This window comes from Vitis riparia, chromosome 16, assembly GCF_004353265.1.
Source record: "Vitis riparia cultivar Riparia Gloire de Montpellier isolate 1030 chromosome 16, EGFV_Vit.rip_1.0, whole genome shotgun sequence".
Lineage (NCBI taxonomy): Eukaryota > Viridiplantae > Streptophyta > Magnoliopsida > Vitales > Vitaceae > Vitis > Vitis riparia.
The window spans coordinates 6,018,968-6,044,879 of record NC_048446.1 but is presented as its reverse complement, the minus strand read 5'-3'; the positions used below and the strand labels follow the sequence as shown (position 1 = coordinate 6,044,879).

The 25,912-nt window shown below is 37.5% G+C and overlaps 1 protein-coding gene across 1 annotated transcript in view; it reads left to right on the top strand.

Annotated features, from left to right (window-relative positions):
* LOC117934277 (polycomb group protein EMBRYONIC FLOWER 2) overlaps positions 1–25,356 on the top strand; it is a 75,659-nt gene extending 50,303 nt beyond the window's left edge. Inside the window, exons 15-22 of the mRNA XM_034855948.1 lie at positions 4,904–4,950; positions 5,070–5,188; positions 7,039–7,291; positions 21,234–21,282; positions 22,242–22,325; positions 22,799–22,878; positions 23,599–23,688; positions 24,995–25,356. Coding sequence (XP_034711839.1) covers positions 4,904–4,950; positions 5,070–5,188; positions 7,039–7,291; positions 21,234–21,282; positions 22,242–22,325; positions 22,799–22,878; positions 23,599–23,688; positions 24,995–25,121 — 849 coding nt within the window. The 3' untranslated portion in view covers positions 25,122–25,356. The remainder of the gene's footprint in view (positions 1–4,903; positions 4,951–5,069; positions 5,189–7,038; positions 7,292–21,233; positions 21,283–22,241; positions 22,326–22,798; positions 22,879–23,598; positions 23,689–24,994) is intronic.
* The last annotated feature ends 556 nt before the right edge of the window (positions 25,357–25,912 follow it).

Sequence of the window (25,912 nt, the reverse complement as noted above, 5' to 3'; positions counted from 1 at the left end):
AGTTTTACCTTTGGCGGGAGGATTTCTCATCCTCCTTTTGTACTTTTTTTTTTCTATCAATATATTCAGGCGTGGTTTCCTATCAAAAAGAAAAAAAAAAATGTAGTGTGTAATCCGAAGGCAAAAAGGGGATTAGGATTTGGGAAGATTTCTCTAAGGAATCTCGCTCTCTTAGGGAAATGGTTGTGGAGGTACCCTAGAGAGGGTTCAGCTCTATGGCATCAGGTCATCTTTAGCATTTATGGTTCACACTCTAATGGTTGGGATGCTAATACTTTAGTAAGATGGTCACATCGTTGTCCTTGGAAGGCTATTGCACAAGTCTTTCAGGAGTTTTCCATGTTTACTCGGTTTGTGGTAGGAAATGGGGAAAGAATTCGATTCTGAGAAGATTTGTGGTGGGGGGACCAATCTTTGAGATCCCAATATCCAAGACTATTTAGAGTAGTCTTGGATAAAAATATTCTTATTTCTTCAATTCTCGGTTCTACTCGTCATTTCTCTTGGAACTTTAATTTTCGCCATAACCTTTCAGATTCTGAGATAGAAGATTTAGAAGGTCTCATATGGTCACTTGATGGTTTGCATCTATCACCTTCGGTTTCAAATGCCAGATCCTGACCTTTATCTTCTTCAGGGTTTTTTTTCAGTCAAATCTTTCTTTCTAGCCTTATCCTAATTTTCTGGTTCTCCTCCGGTTTTTCCTTCTAAGTTCGTTTGGAATTCTCAAGTCCCTTTCAAAGTGAAGTCCTTTGTCTGGTTAGTGGCACACAAGAAGGTAAATACTAATGACATGCTACAATTGAAAAGACCTTACAAAGCTTTTAGTCTTGATATTTGTATTCTGTGCATGAAGTATGGGGAATCAGCAGATCATCTTTTCCTACATTGCTCTTTGATGATGGGGTTGTGGCGCAGATTATTTCAGTTAGCCAAGATGGATTGGGTCCCCCCGAGGAGCATCTTTGACATGATGTCCATCAAATTTAATGGTTTTGGTTCATCTAAGAGGGGGATAGTTTTGTGGCAAGCTGCGAGCATCGCTTTAATTTAGGTTGTGTGGCGGGAAAGAAACGCGAGGATTTTTTAGGATAAAGCAAGGAATTCAGAATATCTTTGGGATTCTATTTTTTTCCTTGTTTCTCTTTGAGCTTTCTATTCCAAGGTTTTTAAGGGGACTCCCCTTAATGTGTTACAACTTGATTGGTTAACGGTGCGTAATTCCCAAGGATTGGTCTAATCTAGAGTGCTAGCTTGTTTAATTGTGTACTTTCTTGTTTTTGTATTCTTGTAGTTTAGTTTTCTTTGGTGGGAGGATTTCTCATCCTTCTCTTGTACTTCTTTTTTCTTTCAATATATCTCTTTGTCGTTTCCTATAAAAAAAAAAGAAAAAAAGAAGACCTCTTTAGATGAAGTGGTTTTGGGGCAAGTTTTTAGTCAGTTGGGTTAAATTAGCATTCTGAGCAGTGTAATGCATGCTTAAGAATTGAAGGTAAGGAGAAGCGAGTGAGTGGTAGGGCCAACTTAGGTAAAAAAAAAAAAAAACAACCCCTGTTCTGCAGAATTGGTACTTCTCAATTTGGGTTTGGGAGTTAAATGGAAGTTTTCAGCTAGAGGAATCTCTAGCAGTGGTGTGGATGTGGGTGATTGCTGCAGATCAGGTTGTTCTAGGATTGTCATTAGATTGGGAGTTTACCCTTTGTAGAGATAATGAGGAGTTTGGTTAAAAGGCTAAAAGCTGCTGCTGCTCAGGTTGGTGTAGGATTGTTCTTGGATGTGGGTTTGATAAAAAAACCAGGCACATTGAGTTTGTGATGTAGGACAACTCTAGGATAGTTGCCTACACTCAAGGGTAGGTGGACTATGGTTTTATTTTTTAGGGTGTAAGGAGAGAAACAAAGAATAAATTTTATGGTAGAGAAAATTATAAGATTAGAAATAGAGAGAAAGAAGAAACAATGAAGTAAAGATGGAAAACCTTAAGAGTCTCACTAAGGCTTTCTAGGAGTCTCATCTAAAAGAAAATCAATGGAGTCTCACCATTGAGGGTTGCAACTTTGCAATGAAAGAAAATATAATATTATTCACACAATCACGCAAGCAGGACTCACATCCACATGGCTCTGGCAACATGTGAACTCATATGGCTGACAGGACTCACACGCAAGCGACGACAAAGATGAAAAACGAGGGACCATTTTCTGAAACTTGGATAGACTAGGGTGGCCCAGGTGACTGTGGATGAGGAGGGGAGCATCAGTGGAAATGCAAACTGCAAGAGTTGAAGGCGAGGTGAGGTGATAGAGGCCTTGAGACTCACATCCTATGCCAATCGTCTTCCCTGTACTCCGGTCCTGCAAGGTCACAAATTTATTAGAGAAAGTGATAGAACAATTAAGAGTGCGAGTTATTTTGCTGATGGAAATAAGATTAAAAGGACACTTAGGGGCATAAAGGACAGAATGGAGAGGTAGCAAAGGGAGAGGATGAGCTAAACCAAAACCTTTAGCCATAGTTTGGGAACCATTAGCTAAAGTAACAGTAGGTAAGGCAGAGGTAGTAGTAATAGAAGAGGAAAGATCCTTATTACCAGATATGTGATCAGAAGCGCCAGAATCTAGAACCCAAGGTCCAAGAGAAGATGTGTGGGTAAGACAAGCAGAAGCATTACCAGTCTGGGCAATAGAAGCAACTGAAGCTGACTTGGTGGCCTGATAGCGGAGATAGTCATCATACTCACTGTCAGTGAGGGAAATACCCTGAGATGTGGAGGAACTCGGAGGTTGAGGCGGTTGAGGATCAGATGACTGGGCCACGTGGGTAGTGCGGGGAGGCCGCCCATGTAACTGATAACACCGATCACAAGTGTGGCCAAGCTTATTGCAATAGGTGCAATGAGGACGTTGGCCTCTACCTCGGTTACCACTGCGTCCTCCTCGAGAGTTGGTTTGAGAAACTAACACAGAAGAATCTGAAGTGTTATCAGATGGCAAAGTCTGAGTGGAGGAGATATGGAGGAGGCGAGCAAACACATCATCCAAGGATGGAACAAAGGAATTGCCAAGAATTTGATCGTGGACGGTCTCAAGATCTGGACGGAGGCCAATAAGCGTAAGAACCATGAAGAACTTGTCAATCTGTGTTTGTTGATCCCCAACATCAGTAGTAAGAGGCATCACGGTCAAGAATTCCTCCTTAAGAGAGGCAATCTGGCCAATATAAGTAGATAAATCCATGTCTTATTGTCTGACATTGACAATAGAAGAAGCCACCTTATAAAGACGTTGGATATCATTCGAGTATAGCCCTTTCGCCTGATTCCAAAATTTAAAGCATGTTTTATAGGCCTGAAGATGAAGCAGAATCTTAGGATCAACTGATTGCCATGACACACTACATAACTGTGCATCTATCTTCCTCCATTGTACTCTGTCAACCTCAGGGATATCCGCCTCCTGCGTAACAAGGTGATCCTCATAACCTTGACTCATAAACCAAAGCTCCACAGAGGCAGACCAAGACAAATAATTTTCACTACCAACCAATTTCTCTGAAGTAATCATAGGAGATCCAGGTATGACAGAGGAAAAAATGGAACTTTTAGTAGTCATATCTACTTATCTGGAGAACGAAATATGTTTGGATCGAAGAGAGCCCTAATACGGCTTCAGATCGCGGTTGAAAGAAGAAAAACTGAGGATCCGCGGCTGTGAGAGACCAAATAGTAAAGAAAAATAAATGTGGCACTACTGGAAGGGTAGAAGAACACTTCTTAAGACACGTGCAGGGCTCGGGGTGGAGAGGAAGTCACCGGAGGTCGCCGAAAAGGCTGTTTAGAGGGCCGGTGGAGACAAAAAAACCCAAAAAAATGCACTTGCAGGGCTCGGAAGGGACAGACACGGATGGAGGATAGCTAGATGACGTTAGGGGAGGATAGCTAGATGACGTTAGGCGAGGCTGGAGGTGGAAGCGCGTGGCCAGAAAGTGCTCCATGCGCCGGTGCGTGAGGTTCAGGCCGCTGGAGAAGAAATGCGTGTGGCTGAGAATCTCCCTCTTGTGCTTTGACAAAACTTGAAGATCTCCTCCTTGCGCACCTGATGGTATGGTCGGTGTTGGAAAAGGACTTCGCCGGAAAAGTTGCCAGCGGTGAGGGTTTTCTGACGGCGATATGGTTGATCGGAAAGCTTTAGGAGATGGGAAAGGTGATCGGAATGAAACACGGTCACTGAAAGGTTTCCCAAAATTGATTCATGGATAAACCGGAAATAATTAGGTTTTTTTTTTCCCTAGGCTCTGATACCATGTGAAAAAAGAGAAAAGGGAGAATCCCTAATTTTTGTTATTGAAAAATTGTTAATTATACACATTGGACTTGGGTATATATATGCATGTTAATGGGACCCACAATACAATAAGGAAAGAAAAGGAAAAGTAAATAACTGAAATAACTATACACTATCTAACAATTCATATTCAGTTATTATGCTGAATGGATTACGTAATTTCTATGTTTTTGTATATTATTTCTTTTCAATACAACCTAAAAGCTCTTTGTATGTATTTGGTTTCGTCATTTTGGCAGTCAATTAATGGTGTTAATGATCTTCTAGAGGGAGAAACCTCTTGGTGCTGCTTTTATTTCTCTGCATCTGTTTTTTAAAGTTTCATGTTGGAATGGAAAGTGGATCTTCTATTCTGTGGCACAATCTGAACCCTCATATTGGACTGCCATCTACATTCAATGTGATAAAAATGTTTATTTCTTGTATTATATATCTTTTCTTTTTTTGTTAATACTATTGTCTAAATAACCAAAATTATGTAAATTATTATGTGGTATTTTCTATGATGGAAGTTGTTTATGTATGTTCTAGAAATTTATGTGTGGATACATTATATTCAGATTGTTGCAGATGGAGTTGACCCTAAGCAACAAACTTTTTCCTTCTGGTAGGTTACAGTTTTGGTCCTGATTTGATACTGCAAAGTTTTCTTTTGGCATTATTTTTTGATAGTTGATCAATCAGAAAACCAGGAATGAAAATTGGTGAATTCATTTTTATGTACAGTTCAAAGCCGCTAAGACGAAGAAGATCGAAGAATCTAGCTCAAAATGCAAAGCATGTACATCCACTCACCCTGGAGTCAGACTTGCATGCTGTAGTCAGTAATCTGGGGAAGGCAAATGGTACATGTTCATTTCTTCTGACTCATTCTCTGGCTCTGATGGATAGGAAGCCTCTTGATGAACTATTTTGAAAAATTGGAAGTGGAATCACTCCTTGTTTGTAGTATTGCATTATTTTACTTTGTTTTTCTGTTTTTTTCTTCTTCTTTTTTTCCTTTTTTTTTGGGTATTAAATCATAAACCCTTTGAAGAAAACTATGAGATTGATGCATCCTCAAAATCTAGGAACAAAAGAAAAAAATAGGAGGCAGAAATCTAGCTACAAAAGTTCGAAAGTAAAAATAAAATGAGACAACTGTGAGCTAAGAATAACTTATCTCCTAAAGATCTTTACTGGATAATGGTCAACAAGGTTTTACATTTTCTTGTCTCTATAGGCAAGAGGAATATGTAAAACATACCATGAGTGACTTAGATCATCATATGTGATAAATGGAGTGAAATTCATTGGGCTCAAACTTCGTTTTTTTCTTTTCCCTTTTTCTTTTTTAATTTTTTTTTTAAATTTTCCTTTTTTATTTGCTTCTTTTTGATGTCCTTTCCCTCAGCTTCACATTCCAAAAGGAACCTTGGAAATTGATGAAATCAATAGACAAGGTCATGGGACTCTATCCTATTGACAGATCTATAAATTAGGAACTCTCTTCTGCAAAAGAGCTATCAACCATGCAGACAAAGATTTTAGAAAAAAATTGTTTTAGTTTCAACTTCAAGAGCTTATTTTCAGCAGATATTCTGCAATCTGTCTCTCTAGAAACACGAAGATGATTACCATTGTGTTGGTCTTTGTACTTTCCTCCTGTTCTTGACAAATTTCTGGTGTCAACAAGGAAAAGTTCCCCTAATGAATTTAGAAAAACCCAAGAAAAATTGAAATAAACACCAAAGACTAGAGGTTATACATCATTGAAAAATTAATTTGAGGTGATTAACTGACTTGTCCTCATTTTCCACATGGAAATATCATTCCCCGTTTCATATGTTGGTCAGCTGTTAGAATATTTAATGAAGTGTCAAATTTCTTGTCAGATTCCAAGGTGCTTTACCATTCATCCATGCTCTATTTTTTTATTATTATTAGAAATAATAATTCCAAAATAGCGAACAGAAGTAGAAAGAAATGATGAGTTGGTCCTTCATGGAAAAGGTCTACTTGTTCCAAAAAATGGAGGAATCATTGGTGTCCACTTTCATTGAGATCAGGCTAGAAGTTTATGGGCTTTATTATTCTCTCTTTTTGGAGTTTGTTGGGAGCTTCAAAAAACAGTAAAAGCTTTTGCATGGCTGGCATGGTAACTTCATGGGAAAGAAGCACAAAAAAGGATGGAGAGTGGGTGCCTTATGTCTACTTTGTAGAATGGAATACAAGGACGTTCAAGGTGTCGAATGGTTGGAGTTTGCTCTTAAAGGCCACTTGCTAAAAACCTTCTTTCTTTTGTTATTTCCTAACTGGCAATCAGCACTTGCTTTAATCAAGGTAATGGGCAGGTTGGATTAGCTGCTTGGCAGATATTTGAAAGGGTTTTTTTTAAGTTCTATGCCAAGCATCCTGCTGATAGACAACTATGGATGTTAGGATTGTGTTAGTGCTTATACTTCCTTTTTAAGGACTTGCTTTGGGGGTTGCAAATAGTAATTCATTCTCGTGCCATTCTGGTGAATGCATTTCAAACAGATGGAGCCTACTCCTTGCATCTTTTCCAAAAAGTCTCAGGGGTTAAATATTACCGTTGGTTTCCTGTAGATTTATGTAACACACTGATTTGATAAGTAGTTTTGAGCAGAAATTATTAGTCATCAGCCTTCATGCTCCTTTTATGAAATAATGATGAACTAAATTCTTGTTCCAGATGCTCATTCCAGTAAAGGTGAAAGGGCTCGTATTTTAAGTGGGAATGATTCACAGGCTGTCCCAGGTGCTGCGCTGTGTGTGGAACGAGTTTTGTCAAGTCATAATGTTCCAGGGGTTTCAAGTGCAACAGTTCAATCAAATGCAGATCCAGAATGTGTTCAATCAGGCCCTGCAAGCAATCTTGCACCACCTGCCTTGCTACAGTTTGCAAAGACAAGAAAGTTGTCAATCGAACGCTCTGACCCTAGAAGGTATGTATGCCATTGTGTGATTTTCTTTTATATGTCTGCATTTTTATTCTGAAAGAACTTAATGTATTTTCCATAAAAAGATATCACGATTTCACACACCTGCGCATGTGCTCATGCACATATGTGCAAACATTCTGTTACAGTTAGTTCAGCAGGGTTGAAGTGTTGTCCAATCACTGTCAGGCTGTCTACCATCTGCATTAGGTTGTACATTGTTGCTGGAAGCCAATGCAAGACTGAACTGTCCAAACTACAAGCCAATAAGTGTATATGGTTGTCATCTGGGGGTTGGAACCCCAGTCACTTTCTTAAGTAATTACAACATTCTCATGGAAAGTGCAAACCTAATGGTTTAGAATCATCTCATCGTTCTAGGTTTTCATAATTTTGATGCTTTCCTAGAATTAATTGTTATTAGTTTGCACATCTCTGCTCTCTCTTACCATTGCAACAAATTTGGTCACCTAAGTTGATAATTCTTTGATCTACTGAAAGCCTTAAACAATTGGAATTATAGTTCTTAAGTAACACAAAATTTCATTTATTTTATGTGAATTTAGATGGCTACACATGGTATTTTCGATGATTCGTTTTCTCTATATATATTTATATATTTCTAATATTATAGATATTGAGCTTTAAGTGGGTACAAGTGTTGTAAAAACCATGCTAAGTACCTTCTATTTAAGTTAATCCCTTCTTGTGATACACATAAATAATCTGCATGCATATGCAAGATATTATAAAGTGTAAAACTTGTTGTCCTTTTTTTTTAATAAATTAAAAAAGAAGAAGAGTTTTTGTCTTCCTTTTTTAATGGTTTGTTCTCCTTCATTCTTTCAAATGTTGTTTTTGCCTAACATAATACAAGTATCATTTCTTATTAAAAAAAATCAGAAGATACAGGTGGCAGATAGTGAATGTATGACCCATTCTCTAAAGCCTTTCCTTTTCTTCTGTCTATGGGTATAGATTGGTTTATCATAGTGAAGAATTATTACTAGATGAGGAATAAAGGTTTCTCTTACTAACATATAGAGATTACAGGAAAAATAGACAAAGGAAACTTCTGTACACTAGCCTAAGAATCAGTTGATCATAGGAGGTTGTGGGTCAACCATACAAGAAAGGAAAGTCCCCAATTTACAACCTATAGATTTGGCCACACAATTTACTTCTCCCTTCAACATTCCCCCTCAAAATGGTGAGTAGATGTTCTTCATTCCTAGCTTTCTTGCAATTGTTTGAACTGAATGAGTTGCAAAGTCCTTAGTCAGTATATTAGCTAGTTGACTACTTACAGAAATATAGGGACCGCAAATGAGCCCACTATCCCATTCACTTCCACATGCTTCGTGCGAACATGTTGGACTGTATTGTGGGTAATATTTATTACTGATTTATTATCACAATAAAGTTCATTGGTCCTTCTCAATTGATTTTAAGATCAATAAGGATGATCTTTTTCCAAAGGAGTTCATGTATCCTATGTGCCATGGCTCTAAACTTTGCTTCCACGCTTCATCTAGTCACCCCTTATTGCTTCTTACTTCTCTAATTAACCAATTTCCTTCAAAGAAAGTGCACCCTAATGTTTACCTCTAATGCATGACTAAATGTGCCCAACCAGCACCTTTATAGGCTTTAAGGTCTATTTTTGCAAATTTCTGAAGGAGAATACCTCTTCCAAGTGTTGTTTTAGATATTAAAACATGCTATTAGATATTAAAACATGCTAAGGACTGCTTTCATGTGTATCTCCTTGGGTAAGTCAATAAAATGACTTTTCATACTCAAGACATGGGCTATATCTGGTCTGGTTTGTGATAAAGAGATTAACTTCCCTCCCATGTGGTAATACCTACTGCGATCCACTAGTCCATCCTCCTTACCCTCATTCAATCCATGATTTGGTTCAATTAGAGTTTCTATCAGTTTGTAGCCTAGTATCCCTCTTTCTTTTGAGAAGTTTTAGATTATATAATCCTGGAAAATGACAATTCTCTTTCTTGACTGTGCAACTTCAATTCCCAGACGATATGTAAGCCTTCCCAATTCTTTAATTTTGAATTCCCTTGCAAGATGCTCCTTCAATTTCCTATTTTTTCCAAGTCATTTCTAGTCATAATAATATCATCAGCATATACAATGAGAGTTGTCACCTTTCCTGAACTTGAGTACTTAATCAACAATGTGTGATCATCTTTCGGTGAATCTTCCAAACCATGGTGCTTTCTTAAGTCTGCAAACTTTATTTCTAGTGGAATCTTTGCTTAGTTCAGGTAGCATCTCCATGTGAACCTCCTTTTCCAAGTGTCTATGTAGAAAGACATTCTTTACATCAAATTGTTTCAAGGGCTGATCAACGTCAGTAGCCAAGGATAACAAGAGAGAAATGTTATTCATTTTTGCCACTGAAGGAAAAGTTCCCTGATGGTTTGTCCTTTAAGTTTGTGTAGCCTAACCTTGTACCGCTCAAGTGTCACATGTACTCTATGCTTCACCATAATACCCACTTACATCCACCAAGTTTCTTTCCAATAGGAAAATCAACTACCTTTCATGCCTTTTTTTTTTTTCCTAGTGCACTCATTTTGTCCATCATTGCCTTCCTCCAAATCTCATCCCTAAGTGCCTTCTAAACCTTTTTAGATATCTCAATGTAGTTTAATTTAGTAACAAAGGCTCAGAATAACAATCTATCTAGAGAAACAAAATTGGACACAAGGTGTTGGGCGCTTTGTCTTTCCATTTCTAATTCCATTAAGTAAATCTAGATCATCAAGATAATTAAAGCTTGAATTAATTTAGCTTTGAGTACTTGTCATGGAGTTAATGGCAGTTTCTTAGGCTGGATGCTTCCTCCTTGAATAGACTCTGAGTGGTAGCATATGATCTGACCCTTTTCTTCCTTGCAGGGTATTTGGTAAGGTTCCATAACTCTGGACTTAGATTCATTTTAGTTGGGGATTTGGGTGTGGCCTCAGGCATGAACTGTATGATTGTTTAAGATGTTGTAAGGATTTTAATCTGGGTTACAAGTTCTTATGCTCAAGCTAATTTTCTTGTGATGTTGAAAGATTAAGGAAAAACTCCTTATCTTTGCAACAGGCTCTTTTTGAAGATAAAGTTGAGAGAAATAATGTTGATTTTCAAGTAGAATCAAGTCTATGGATGCAAAGAATTTCCTAGGAGGTGGGTGATAGCACCTGTACCCCTTTTTGTTAGGATAATCACTAATTAACGTCCCTTTTAAGAGCCTGAAGATCAAATTTAGTTATTTGATTGGCAGGAATATAAATGCAAACAACACATCCAAAACTTAAGGAGGAATACGACTAAACCCATCAACATGGAGATAAAGTTGGGTGAGGAAACTCATTGGAGTTTTTTAGTTAAAAAACTTAGATTTTAATCTGTTGATGAGATAAATAGCCAAAAAAAAAAACTTTTCCCCATTATGATTTTATCATATTCATCTGAAATGCGGGGCTCTAGCAATCTCCGATAAGTGTCTAATTTTTTGTTCAACACCCTTATTTTGTTGTGATATATTTGTATAAGATTGGTGAATAACACCTCCTTTTGGAAATAAGGTGAAAGATGTTGGTTGAAATATTCTCTTATTATTAAGTCTCTTTGAATCTTAGAATCAAATTAAGTACACAACATCTTATGAAATATGATAAAATAGTGTTAACATCTGATCTTTATCTTCATAAGATACACCCATGTGACAATCATCAATGAAAGAAACAAACCACTTTTCTCCTGAAATATTATGGACCCAAGAAGGCCTCCAAATATCTGTACAGATTAAACTGAACAGAGTCGAACTTTTTCTATTACCTGTAGGAAATGATACTAGATTGATGTTTGGAAAAATTCATACACTTCACAAAAGAAAAACTTTGAACATCAAGGTTTTCAAACAACAAAAACACTCTTTTAACAAAACAAAAGATGGATGTCAAGATGAAAATGAAACAACCTAACTTGGTGTTTATTGGATACAAATTTCTATTAAAGGTGGGAAAGATGGAACACAATCATCATTGCCACTTTCAACTTTAAGAATCTTCCTTTTTGGCATGATTATCTTCTCTGTGCCTAGCTCCTGAAACACACAGTGAGATGGAGTGAATGTCATGGAACAATTTAGGTCCTTAGTAATATGGTGATTGGACAACAATTACCAGAAAGTTTAGGGACATGCAAAACTGATTTTAAAGACAAGGAAGTTGTCAAAGAGAGTTTCTTGACCTCAAAATATAACCAAGGATCCATCAGCAATCTTTATTTTTTTTTTTAATACCATGACAAGGACTATAGTGGTGAAAAGGTTGAAGTAATTTCTCATATGATCTATGGCTTCTGAATCTGTGAACTTGAAAAATAGCTTTTGTAGGGACTTAGAGCTAGGAAGTACTTACCTGCATGAGCAAACATATACAATCCTCTTGGTTTCTCAAGCTTTGCAAGGAGCTTTTTGAGTTTGTCTATTTCTCCTTGTTTACCTCTGTCCCCATTTATGATAGCAACTACTTGAAAATTTTCCTCCATATTAGCATTGTGTATTTGTACCCTAGATCTACTCCTTTTCCTCCATCTCCCTTTCCCAAGAATGAAGGTTTTCTATGAAGCTTTCAATAATTCTCTCAAGTTTCTTGGCCTGTTGCAATAGTTACACCATGACCATCTTTCTCTCTTGATTTTTGCCCTCAAATTTCTTTGTGTTGCAGCAGTCCCTTCATTATTATGATTTTGAAGCAACCAGTGCCAATCCATCATGCATGTTGATTTCCAGCATCATCACTCTATGAGTCTCCTCTCCTGTTATAATTGTGAATGCCTCTCTCAGTGGAGGGTAACAACTCCTTCCTAGGACTTGGACTCATGTATGATCCAACTACCAGCAAGAAACTCAAATGATATCTCCCTTTCCACTAACTTTTGAAAGTTTTTTGCATCCTTATTACATTCTATCTTGATATTTTGATAATGGTAAAATTCCACCGTGTCCCCTCATAGTTGGTATAATATTTAGTCACAAACAAATCTCCTTGTTTAATAACATGCATTTTGCAATTGATTTCATAAATTTGTGCTATTATGTTTATCTTTGAGTAAGTTTGTGATGGGGCTTCCCAAATGTCTGAGTAATGGTGAGAAATATCTATGTCTTACTAATCCTTAGTTGCATAGCATTTGACAACCAAGACATGACCACGGAATCTTCTTCAGCCCAAGAGTTAAACATAGGGTCCTCCTTGCTTAGTTCAGGCTCAAGAAGGTGATTCAACTTTCCTCTTCCTTAAATAAAAGCTTTGACTTGTTGGGACCACCCAAGATAGTTACTACCGTTCAGTCTGAAAGGAACTTGGAGGCTCTTATTATTTCTGAAGGGATTTCCAACAATAGTTGTTGATCTTGTGTAAACTATGGGAGAGGAGGTAGCACCCAATTCTTTGGATATGGTGTATTGAGAATAAGCAATGGAGGTTGAATTTTTGGTGACAAAAAATCAGATGGGCCTGATGTTGAGACCTGATTATGTTTCCATGGATAATATGATGATGAAGGCTAGGAGGAAAAAAAAGGAGAGAAAAAATTGTCGATGAAAACTAGTGAAGAACATGGAGCCATATGAAAGCCAAAAAATGTTAATTAATGAAATGTATGTCTCTAATATCATGAAGAGCAATTTGAAGAACTATTGACTAATATACACTAATATATAATGATTGTGGGCAAACGAAGAAAAAGATACTTTATACACCAGCCTAAGAATCAACTATAGAAGAATGGAAACTCCCAAATTTATGGTCAATACATCTAAATATGCAGTATGCTTTCCTCTTTAAAACATAAGTTCTCTCCATTTTTATTTTTCTGCTTAATATTTTGTCAAAGATAGCTAAATGCTTTTGGATGTTTTTGGATTCATACAGATTTCAAGGTTTAAATAATCTTTTTATATTTCATAGAGTTTTCCCAAATTTAACATCTTCAAAAATATTTTGATGGAGTATGAAATTTGGGAATCCATTTTCATCTCATTTCATGTTTGATAAGTTCAATTTTTTTTGGGTCTTTATTATTTACTTTAATCTATTTGTTGAAATATGGAATTTGGGAATTCATTATTATGTATGATAACGTTAAGTTTCAAAGAGAGAGAGAGAGAGAGAGAGAGAGGGAGTATCGATTATTGTCCTTTATTTGTAGAAATATATTTTCTTGATCTTAAATACATGTTTAGAGAGAGAGAGAAAGAGAGAGGGTTTCTATTTATGGTATTAAATATATGTTAAGAGAGGAGAGGGGAGTTATTATCCGTGGTCTTAAATATTTGTAGAGAGAAAGGAGGAGTGGGGGTCGGGGTTGGGGAGGGAGGGAGCAAGATGTGAATTATTCTACTTCTTTTTTCAATATATGGAAGTTGAGAATTCATTTTCATCCCAAGTTATTTTTAATAAGTCTAAGTTTTTGGTTTCAAACATACGATGAAAGAGGGAGGCAATCTCTGAGAGAGAGAGAGATTAGGCTTAAACATACAATGAAAGGAGACGAAATCTCTATTGTGGTATTAAATACATTTTTTAAGAGAGAGAAATAGAGGAGAGAGAGATGTGAATTATTTTATTTATTTGTTGATATATGGAATTTGGCAATTAATTTTCATCCCAAATTATGGTTGATAAGTCCAAGAAAGAGAGAGAGAGGGAGAGATTTAAATTATTTTACTTTATTTGCAAATATATGGAATTTGGGAATTCATTTCCATTGTATTAACCAGTCTAAGATTTTTTGGTTTTAAACAGAAGATGAAAAGGAGAGGAAATCCCATGTTGTAGTATTAGATATATGTTTTGAGAGAGGGAGAGGATTAATAGAGAGTTTCCACTTTGTTTGTTGAATATGGAACTTGTGAATTTATTTCCTTCTCAGGTTTGGTTTGATAATTTCAGTTTGTGTGTATTAAGTATATGTTGTTGTTAAGAGAGAGAGAAGAAAACCTTAATTCTCATTCATATGATTGACAACTTACAATTGAGAAGTATATATATATATATATATATATATATATATATATACAAGCCTAGGAGAACTAACTACCATACATGTAACCTATATTAAAAAAGGAAAGATTGTACACTATATATACATTATATTCAACACTCCCCCTCAAGCTGGAGCATATATGTCATATGCACCAAGCTTGTTACAAATGTATTTAATCCTAGGACCTCTGAGAGATTTAGTGAAGATGTCTGCTAGTTGATCATTTGAATTAACAAAACTTGTAGCAACACATCCTGATGCGATCTTCTCTCTAATGAAGTGACAGTCAACTTCAATATGCTTAGTCCTTTTATGAAAGACTGGATTAGATGCAATATGTAATGCGGCCTGGTTATCACAGATGAGTTTCATCTGTTCATCCTTTCCAAATCTCAACTCTTGAAGAAAATGTCTCAACCATATGAGTTCACATGTTGCTAGAGCCATAGCTTGATACTCAGCTTCAGCGCTAGATCTGGCCACTACATCTTGTTTCTTACTCTTCCAAGATATTAGATTACCTCCAATAAAAACACAGTACCCTGAAGTGGAACATCTATCTGTGGGTGAGCCAGCCCAATCTGCATCTGTGTAACCAACAACCTGAGTATGACCTCTGTTCTCGTACAACACACCTTGGCTTGGTGTGTTTTTGATATATCGAAGAATGCGGATTACGACATCCCAATGGCTATCACATGGTGACTGTAGGAATTGACTAACAACACTCACAGGAAAAGAAATGTTTGGACGAATAATGGTGAGGTAGTTCAATTTACCTACGAGTCGTCGATATCTCCCAGGGTCTCCTAAAGGCTCCCCCTGTCCTGGTACAAGTTTGACATTCGGATCCATAGGTGTGTCTACCGGTTTCTTCCAGGATGTCTAAAGCATACTTCCTTTGGGAAAGGACCACACCGGAACTGGATTGAGCTATCTCAATTCCCAAGAAATACTTGAGTTTCCCCAAGTCTTTAGTCTGAAAGTGGGTAAAAAGATGTTGCTTTAGTTTCTGAATACCATCCTGATCACTACCTGTAATGACGATATCGTCCACATAAACAACCAGATAAATACACTGCCCTAAAGAGTTATGATGATAGAAAACTGAATGGTCTGCTGTACTGCGAAGCATGCCAAACTCTTGAACAACAGAGCTAAAACGGCCAAACCATGCTCGAGGAGATTGTTTCAAGCCATATAGAGAACGGCGTAACCTGCACACTAAACCAGACTCCTCCTGAGCAACAAAACCAGGAGGTTGCTCCATATAAACTTCCTCGGCAAGATCACCATGAAGGAAGACATTTTTAATATCCAACTAATAAAGAGGCCAAGAACACATAGCAGCCATGGAGAGAAGCAGACGGACAGAAGCAATCTTGGCAACAGGGGAGAATGTGTCACCATAATCAGAACCATAAACCTGAGTATAGCCTTTAGCAACAAAGCGGGCCTTAAGGCAATCAACCTGACCATCAGGACCAACCTTAACTGCGTAGACCCAACGACAGCCAACTGTAGATTTACCAGAGGGTAAAACAACAAGATCCCAAGTGCCATTAGAGTGCAGAGCAGCCATTTCATCCACCATTGCCTGTCGCTAGCCTGGATGGGAAAGAGCTTCATGGGTGCTCTTTGGAAGAGAAACAGAGGATATAGCAGAAACAAAAGCAGAATAGGGTGAAGATAATCGATGATAACTCAAAAAATTGTAAATAGGATGAGGATTACGAGTAGAGCGAGTACCTTTCCGAATAGCAATGGGTAAATCATCAGGAGAAAGCAGAGCCGGGGTAGGAGAAGCCGAAGGGGTAGGAAGTGAGTCAGCAGGTGCCTCAGCAAAAAGGAGAGGAGCGGCGACACGAGGGCGACGATGATAAGCCTGAAGTGGTCGAGGAGGCACGACATCAGCTGGGGAGACAATGGGAAGGGGCAAGACTTCAGAAACAGGAAGAGACTCAGAAGTGGTGGAAAAGAATGGTGAGTCCTCAAAGAAGGTGACATCAGCGGAGATAAAGTATCGATGAGTCTCAAGGGAATAACAACGATAACCTTTCTGAAGTCTGGAATATCCCAAGAAGAGGCACTTCATGGCTTTGGCAGAAAGCTTGTCCTGTCCAGGAGTGAGAATATGAACAAAGCAAGTACAACCAAAGACACGAGGAGGAAGGAAATAAAGTGGTTGGTCAGGGAAGAGAAGGGAGTGAGGAATCTGATCGTGTAAGACAGAGGAGGGCATACGATTAATCAAATAACAAACGGTAAGAATAGCGTCCCCCCAAAAACGAAAAGGAACATTACGATGGAGGAGGATAGTACGAGCTGTCTCAACAAGATGTCGATTCTTGCGTTCAGCTACCCCATTTTGTTGAGGAGTATGAGTACAAGAAGACTGATGAAGAATCCCATGATAAGACATAAACGAAGTAAATGGGGCTGAAAAATATTCCCTGGCATTGTCACTGCGTAACACACAAATAGAAATATTGAACTGGGTTTGGATTTCAGCATAAAATTTCTGGAAAATAGAGAATAACTCAGCTCGATTTTTCATTAAAAATAACCAAGTACATCGAGAATAGTTATCAATGAAAGTGACAAAATACTGAAATCCTAAAGTAGACGCAGTCCGACAAGGACCCCAAACATCAGTGTGGACAAGCTCAAAAGGAGACTTTGTCCGATTATTCAAACGCTTTGGGAACAAGACACGAGTATGTTTCCCAAGCTGACATGACTCACACGGAAGCGACGACAAAGTGGAAAAACGAGGGACCATCTTCTGGAACTTGGAGAGACTAGGATGACCCAGACGATTGTGAATGAGGAGAGGAACATCAGTGGAAATGCAAACTGCAGGAGATGAATCTGAGGTGAGGTGATAGAGGCCTTGAGACTCACGTCCTATGCCAATCGTCTTCCCCGTACTCCGGTCCTGCAAGGTCACAAATTTATCAAAAAAGGTAATAGAGCAATTAAGAGTACGAGTGATTTTGCTGATGAAATAAGATTAAAAGGACATTCAGGAGTATAAAGGACAGAAGTGAGAGGTAGAGAAGGCAGAGGAAGGGTCAAACCAATACCTTTAGCCACAGTTTGAGAACCATTAGCTAAGGTAACAGTAGGTAAAGCAGAGGTAGTAGTAATAGAGGAGAAAAGATCCTTATTACCAGATAGGTGATCAGAAGCTCCAGAATCTAGAATCCAGGGTCCAAGAGAAGATGTGTGGGTAAGGCAGGCAGAGGCATTACTAGGCTGGGCAACAGATGCAATAGAAGCCTGAGATGTCTGAGATGCGGAGGAGCTCGGAGGCTGAGGCAGCGGAGAATCGAGGACTGGGCCATATGGGCAGTGCGAGGAGGCCGTTCATGTAACTGATAGCAACGATCGCGAGTGTGGCCAAGTTTATTGCAATAGGTGCAATGAGGACGTTGGCCTCTACCTCGGGTACCACTGTGTCCTCCTCGAGAGGTAGTTTGAGAAACTAACACAGCAGAATCTGAAGTGCTATCAGATGGCAAAGTCTGAGTGGATGAGATACGGAGGAGGCGAGCAAACACATCATCCAAGGACGGAACTGATGAACTACCAAGAATCTGATCACGGATAGACTCAAGATCCGGACGGAGGCCAATAAGAGTAAAGACCATGAAGAACTTGTCAAGCTGTGTTTGTTGAGCCCCAACATCAGGAGTAAGAGGCATCACAGTCAAGAACTCCTCCTTAAGAGAGGCAATCTGACCAATATAAGTAGATAGATCCAAGTCCTGTTGGCTGATATGGACAATAGCAGAAGCCACCTTATAAAGACGCTAGATATCATTCGTGTATAATCCTTTGGCCTGAGTCCAAAATTTAAAACAAGTTTTGTAGGCCCGAAGATGAAGAAGAATCCTGGGATCAACTGATTGCCATAATACACTACATAACTATGCATCTATCTTCCTCCACTGTACGCGGTCAACCTCAGGGATATCTGCCTCCTGGGTAACCAAGTGATCCTCATATCTTTGACCCATAAACCAAAGTTCAACAGAGGCAGACCAGGAAAGATAATTTTCACTGCCAACCAATTTCTCCGAAATAATCATAGGAGATCCAGATATGATAGAGGAAAAAATGGAAGTTTTAGTAGCCATATCCACTTATCTGGAGAATGAAGTATGTTTGGATCGAAGAGAGCCCTAATACGGCTTCAGATTGCGGCGTGGCACCACCGAAAAAGGGAGACAGCCTTAGATTGCGGTGTGGTACCACCAGAGAGGTAGAAGAACACTTCCCAAGGCACGTGCAGGGATTGGGGTGGAGAAAAAGTAGCCGGAGCTTCGCCGGAAAGACTGTTTGGAGGGCCGACGGAGACAAAAATCCCCAAAAGAGGTACGTGCAGGGCTCAGATGGGAAAACCAGGGATATAGGGAGGCTGGTCGGCGTCTGGCGAAGCTGGAGGAGGAGGTGCGTCGCCGGAAAAGGCCTCACGCGCCGGCGCGTGAGATTCAGTCGCCGTCCGTAAAAGTGCGTGTGGCCGGCGCGTGGACTGTTTTCTGGCTCTGGTGCTTTGGGAAAAGTTGGAGATCTCCTCCAGGCGCTCCTCTTGGTGTGGTCGGTGTCGAAAAAAGATGTCGCCGGAAAGTTCGCCGGAAAAGTTGCCAGCGGTGAGTGTTTTCTGACGACTATTTGAATAACCGGAAAGTTTTGGGAGATGGGGAAGGTGACTGGAATGAAACACGATCACCGAAAGGTTTCCCGGAATGGATGACACGGGGAAACTGGAAAGAATTAGGTTTTCTCCCTTGGCTCTGATACCATGTTAAGAGAGAGAGAAGAAAACTTTAATTCTCATTCATATGATTGACAACTTACAATTGAGAAGTATATATATATATATACAAGCCTAGGAGAACTAACTACCATACATGTAACCTATATTAAAAAAGGAAAGAATGTACACTATATATACATTATATTCAACAGTTGCAAGAATGAGAGAGCTTCTATCCATGGTATTAAATGTCTGTTGAGAGAGATCCCTAGTTAAATTTGATAAGTTTAAGCTTTTAGCTCTTTTTTTTATGGGTAAATTTTGTCCCTATTGGACTAAATCTGGAACCTCTTACAAAAGTTCGTCAACCCTTTACCACTTGAACCAGCCTCAAGGGGAAGTTTAAGCTTTTGGGTCCTAAGTATATGTTGAAAGGAAAAGAGAGATTTCATCTACCGTATTAGGTGAATTTTGAGTGTGAGAGAGAAATGTAGTATTACATGTGTTGGGAAAATATATATTGAAAGCGAGAGATTTTCTATCCTTAAATATAGATTGAGAGAGAAAGGGAGAGAGAGAAAGTGAGAGAGAGGATATCCAGTATTAAACATATGTTGAGAGAATAATTTTTATCAAGAGTTAGAGTTTCTATTTGTGGTATTAAATATGTGGAGAGAGAGAGAAAGGTGTCAACTATTCTACATTATTTGTTGATATATGGAATTTGAGACTTCATCTCCATCCCTAATGATCTTTGATAAGTCTTAGTCTTTTTTGTCTTGAACATATGATGAAGGGAGAGGAAATCTTTAATGCGGGTACTAAACATATGTTTTGAGAGAGTATGTGTGTTTTTGGTGTTAATCATACAATCCAAGGGAGAGGAGATCTCTGTCGTGGTATTAGATATCCGTTTTGGGAGAGACAATGGGTGAGTGTTTTTGGTCTAAAGTATACAATGGAAGGAGTGGAACTCTCTTTGTGTATTAAATATATGTTGAGAGAGAGAGAGATGTGAATTATGATACTTTTGTTTGTTGATTTATGGAATTTAGGATCCATTTCCATCCCAAGTTATCTTCGATAAGTCTAAGAAAGAGAAATGCAAATTATTTTACCTTATTTGTTGATATATGGAATTGGAAATTCATTTTGATCCCATTGATAAGTAAGTTTGTTGGTCTTAAACATATGATGAAAGGAAGAGTAAATCTCTATTATGGTAGTGAATGTATGTTTTGAGAGAGGGAGAGGGAAACAGAGATAGAGAGTTTCTACTTTAGTTGTTGACTATGAAAGTTGTGAATATTTACTTCCATCTCAAGTACCTGTTAGTTGCGGAATATTGTTGAGATTTCTAATTTTTTATATCATTTCCTTTCAACCAGGACTGACTTGTTGCCTAAAGTGGATTTGATTCATTGTAAAGGCAGTTGTATCATTGAATTTGTCAATTTATACCTCAGTCACTGCTTACCCATGTAATGGCTCTCTGAAGATCTGGGTTGATGCAAGAGCCATTTTGAGGTGATATTGGGAGGGTCTAAACACTCTGTTGTCCTGTGGATGGATTGAGGTTCTTGACCCATATTGTCAACTTATTAAAACATCCTGCCTCTGGAAGGAGCTAGATTTAGATTCCCCACCCTCTTGTCTACGGATGTGTTGAATTGGGATTTAGGTTCCTGAGCCAAACAGAGTGTCACAGCCTATTATGGAGTACCTCTTCTGCATTGTTAAAGCAATGTGATGCTGTTGTGAGCCACTACAGACCAATCAATGCCCATCTAAGGAATAAAACCCTTATGTTTGCATCAGGATGGCTGTTCCTACTTAATAAAATTTGATGGTTGATTTAGAGTTTTATATGAAACTAGTGTCAATGGTTGATATGTTGATACAAGTGCTGAGTTAGTTGGTTGCCAGGCAATAATAAGGGCATATATTGACAGTCAGTTTAGCTATTCTGGTTTGCTTGTTTATCAGAGGGCAGATTGCAGTATTGATATTTGCTAGATTTTTCTTGTATATCTTTTGATTTCTTTTAAATAAAAAATTATGATTCTGTTTCTTAGAGAAATAAATTGGATTTTATCTATTTATTCTCTCTTTCAGCCGTGCACTCCTGCAGAAACGACAGTTCTTTCACTCGCATAGAGCTCAGGTAACAATGGATTCTTTTCTTATTAATTATTTTCTTTCCTCATCTGTTTGTTTGTTAGTTTAAGTATGTATCATTGTATTCGTCAATTCTATCTGTGCTCATTTGCCCTATCTTCTTTTCTCAAAAATTTTCCACAATTTGTAAATTAATTTTCTGTCATCGAAGTATGAAAATAGACAAATTTACTCATCAGGCACTCTGATGTCTCACAGAAATTGATGGCCTTGCAAGTTTCTGGGTGTTAAGCATTATAGGTTTGTAATATTACTAAAAACATTGGCAGGATTTCACTAAATGATTCTCAACGTTTTAATATTGTACTTGTTTGTCTGTCACTTGAGCATTATAGTTTTTGTAACATTTTGTAAAACATCAGCCGAGGATTTTGTTAAATGGCTTGTCTGAAACTTTTAAATATTGTTTGTGGTGAAGTCTGCTGCTTGGAAATGCTATGGGCTTTAAATGCTCTGGAAAATGGAAGAAATTGATTTATTTTTCTTCGGACTTCCAATTGTACACATGATCTATCAGAATAGAGGTCTATTGAGAGGAAACTTTTGATAATTTCATTAAATTTGGTGTTACTAAGAGCTTGAAGGAAATTTTGTTTATGTGAAGGTTTCCCAGATTAAAGATGAAGATGACCACTTATGCTTATGGTTTTCTGGAACATGTGTGGAAATATAATTTCTGATGGGAAATCTAAAACTTTAAAACCATGAGACCCATGTTCTGCAAACTGATTTGAGATAACCAAGAAAAAGAGAAATCTCTTGTGGCAAAAATTTCAAATGACAGGTTTGAAAGTGGTTTGGTTTGACTAAGTGCTTAAACTTAGCATCTTGTCTTGGATGAGGTAGAATGTGTTCTCTTTTTCCTTTATTGATTAATCTGCAATGATTTTCAGAGACTTCCGTGCATGAAAAATTAATGTGCTTGTATTTTTCTTGTGCTTGAAGCCGATGGGCATGGAACAAGTATTATCTGATCGGGATAGTGAGGATGAAGTTGATGATGATGTTGCAGATTTTGAAGACCGAAGGGTATATTTGATGAATACAGATCTTTATGTTGTTTTTCTTTTTCATATGGGACTTTATGTTAGGAGAAGGCAAGAAAACTTCTTGTATCCGTTCATGCTACCGATTCTGTAAATTTTTTTTCAGTGGAATGAATATGGATGGTTCAAAAATGAGTGAACTTTCTTGGGTCAATACATTATGTAACTAAAATTGTATTTATATATGTGTGGATCATAGTTTTTCCTCTTTTTGGCTGTTTCACAAAACTTGCTTCTCATCCTTTTCTATAGGTGCAACCCAAGCCCAATCCAAACTTTTCATGCGTAGTGGTTTATTTATTTATTTTGAATGTGAAAATTATTGGTCAAGTGCCTTTAATTGAATTAACAAATTGGCACAGCAGGGCCTTTTTGGGCTCCTGTTGGATGTTCTGTTTTTGTTCCTAGTCAACAAATTATTATGATTATGAAAATTAACACTCTCCTATGTTACAGATGCTTGATGATTTTGTGGATGTGACTAAAGATGAGAAGCAACTAATGCATCTATGGAACTCTTTTGTAAGGAAGCAACGGTAATGTGCAAACTCCTTTAATTGTTTTTTTTTTTTTTTTTTGGGAGTCTATCATACAAGTGTTTTGAGCACTGTAATTGTGCGCCTTGTGGGGTTGATTTCATCTTCATGTGAGCCTATATACATTGGAAAGTAGCTAGCTTGACATGGTATTAGAGCTATAATTAACTATAGGTTTTGTGTTCAAGTCTCTTATTCTTTATTGTGTTGTGTGATTGCTTCTGATTTGTCTCTCCATGTGTGGATAAGAGCCACATAAGACAGAGGGTGTTAGTCTAGTATACATTGTGGGTCCATATCCTAATAATTTAAGCTTTTAAGAAAACTGGTGGCTTAATACTGTAAAAATCGCCACGTTCGTGCCTTTTTGGACTCATTAAGAGGGGAAAAGCTCTACGATGGTATCATAATTGTTGGAATTGAACAGATGTGCACACATTATTTGTGGCTACAAGTTCAGATTTGATGGGTTAATATCTCTCTAGTTCACTTATTTATCCAATAAATGAGGCGTGAGTATGCACATGCACACATTGTATGAGACTTCAACAAGTTCGGATTTGATCGGTCTTTTTCTGCTGGTTTCTTCATTTCACTTACATAAGGCATGATTTGGATGATGCCTATATGTGACATTGAGCAAATTATTATTATATATTTTTTTAAACAATTTTCCCTTGAAAGTTTTTCTCCAATATATTTTACTTCTTGTGATGGCAGGGTGTTAGCAGATGGGCACATTCCTTGGGCATGTGAGGCATTTTCAAGATTGCATGGACATGATCTTGCCCAGGCCCCAGCGCTGAGTTGGTAATTCTTTTCATTCTTATTTGTTTTGACTTGTGATGTGGGTTCTATCCTTTATATGTGACTTCTGCACCTTACCTTTCCCTGCTTCTCCTAAACGCTGCCCTTCTTCACAAGTATAAACACATTAATTCACACACAAACACCCTACAGCCAACAACTTCTTTATATAGAAACAGTCCATATATACGTTCTCTTTAATGCCTTATGTCTACAATGTTGAGCTAAAAAATGCTTCCTAGAAAATGATGCCTTTGTAATCATGTGTAAGTGTTGTTTGATGTTTCTTTTCAACATTGTTATCCTTCATACCTGCAACTAAAGATATTTAGGACTTTCCCATAAATTTTACTGTTGGATGTATTTACTGGGACGTACTCCCTTGGATGCATCCCATCCATAGGCCTAGATAAAGGCAATGATAAACATGGTGGTATGCGGCCCCAGTCTAATTCTTATGAAGTTTCTCAAAAATCTTAAATCGGTTGTTCCATCAAGCTAATTCATGTTAAAATTGCCCCAGTTATTTTGGGGGACAAAAAAATAATGTTCTACTATTTCATCAACCATAACACATACTTTTCATGGGAGTTCGTCAAACTCAGAACTTTAGTCTATTTGTGATAGCTGCTTTCAGCCTTCCAGCATTTTTTTTTTCCTTTCATTTTATTTGAGATGTTCAGATGTTCCCATGATTAACACTGGAAGTAGAATGCAACTCATCAATTCAGCTCTTAATTCTAAGGGCAAACTCCTCTATAATCTCTAGGATCATCAAGCCAAGCTCCTAAGTTTTTGTCAGTCTTTGGGCTGTCAACACTCTTTCGGACACGTCTAAGCGTGGAGTACCTGTGTCAGAAAAAACCATGAGCTGTTGGCTATGGGATGTGTTCAATATGCCTGTTGGTAGGATACATAGGTGTTCCAGTGGAAAATAAGAACAAGTCTTCCATTTCAATCTAAGCAACCTTGGATTCATATTGGACAATTAGCTAAACTAGCTTCAGTTTTCCCCAACAGATAGAATGAGAGAAAAGAAATTTAATTATTTAGCCATGCCCTCATGCCCTAAGAACACACCACCACTGATACTTGAACCGAAATAGAAGTAACACAGCTCAACCCTGATTGTACATATAGTTTGATAATCTATTCTGGGTACATGCATATATAATGCTGCAAGGCTGCTAGGTTTGCATTGCTTTCTGGTGAAAATTGATTGTCTGCTAGGTTAGTTTGTAGAAGAGACTGCTCTACTTTTCATGGTCATATATATAAATCTGACATGCTTATGGTTATGGGTTGGCAGGTGTTGGAGATTATTCATGATCAAACTGTGGAATCACGGTCTCCTCGATGCACGCGCCATGAACAATTGTAATAAAATTATCGAACAGTGCAACAAAAACCAGGATTCGGATCCTAAAACAAGCTAAACAGAAGATCTTATTTGGGGAATCAAAAACTGGGATGGAGAAAGGCGAAGATTTCCTGATTAGTCCACTGATCTGTATTGTATTCTCTTAAGCTCTACACACTCTGTTTATGGGGCCCTAATTTTCCCCATGGATATTACTTCATTGTGATGTTTTTACTCTCTACCTTTTGGATTTGGGATACTCCAAGATGGTTATAAAAAGAGATTCATCATAAGATTTTTCATTTTTTTTATCCATTTCCTGTATGTTAATTTAGCGCCTTAAATATATTATTACTATTATTATTATTATTATTATTATTATTATTATATGTGCAAATGAAAGGACACTTGCATATGGTGTGTTTAAAAATTAATTTGAATTCTTAATTTTTATAATTAGTAACTATTAGTATTGTATTCTATATATTATATAATTTTTATAATTAGTAATGATTTGTATTATATTTTTTAAATTATATCATTTTTAGTTAATTGAGAAATTAAGTCAGTATGTCATATAGGTGGAGTGAGAAGAAATAACACTTCAAAAAATACTTAGTAATTAGCGATTACAAAGATTTTAATTTATTATTTTGTTATTAAGAAAAGTAATTTGAGACAAGTTATTTCCTTCAAACCATTTTTAAATACTTTAAACTAAAATAATATATATCCCTTTACACTTTGTATCATCATACACGGGACTTTTAGAGTTTGGATATAATGTGTTGTACTTTTTAGTATTTTCTTCCATTTATCTCAATTAATAAATATATAGTAAATCTAAATTCATGAATGCAAGCATAT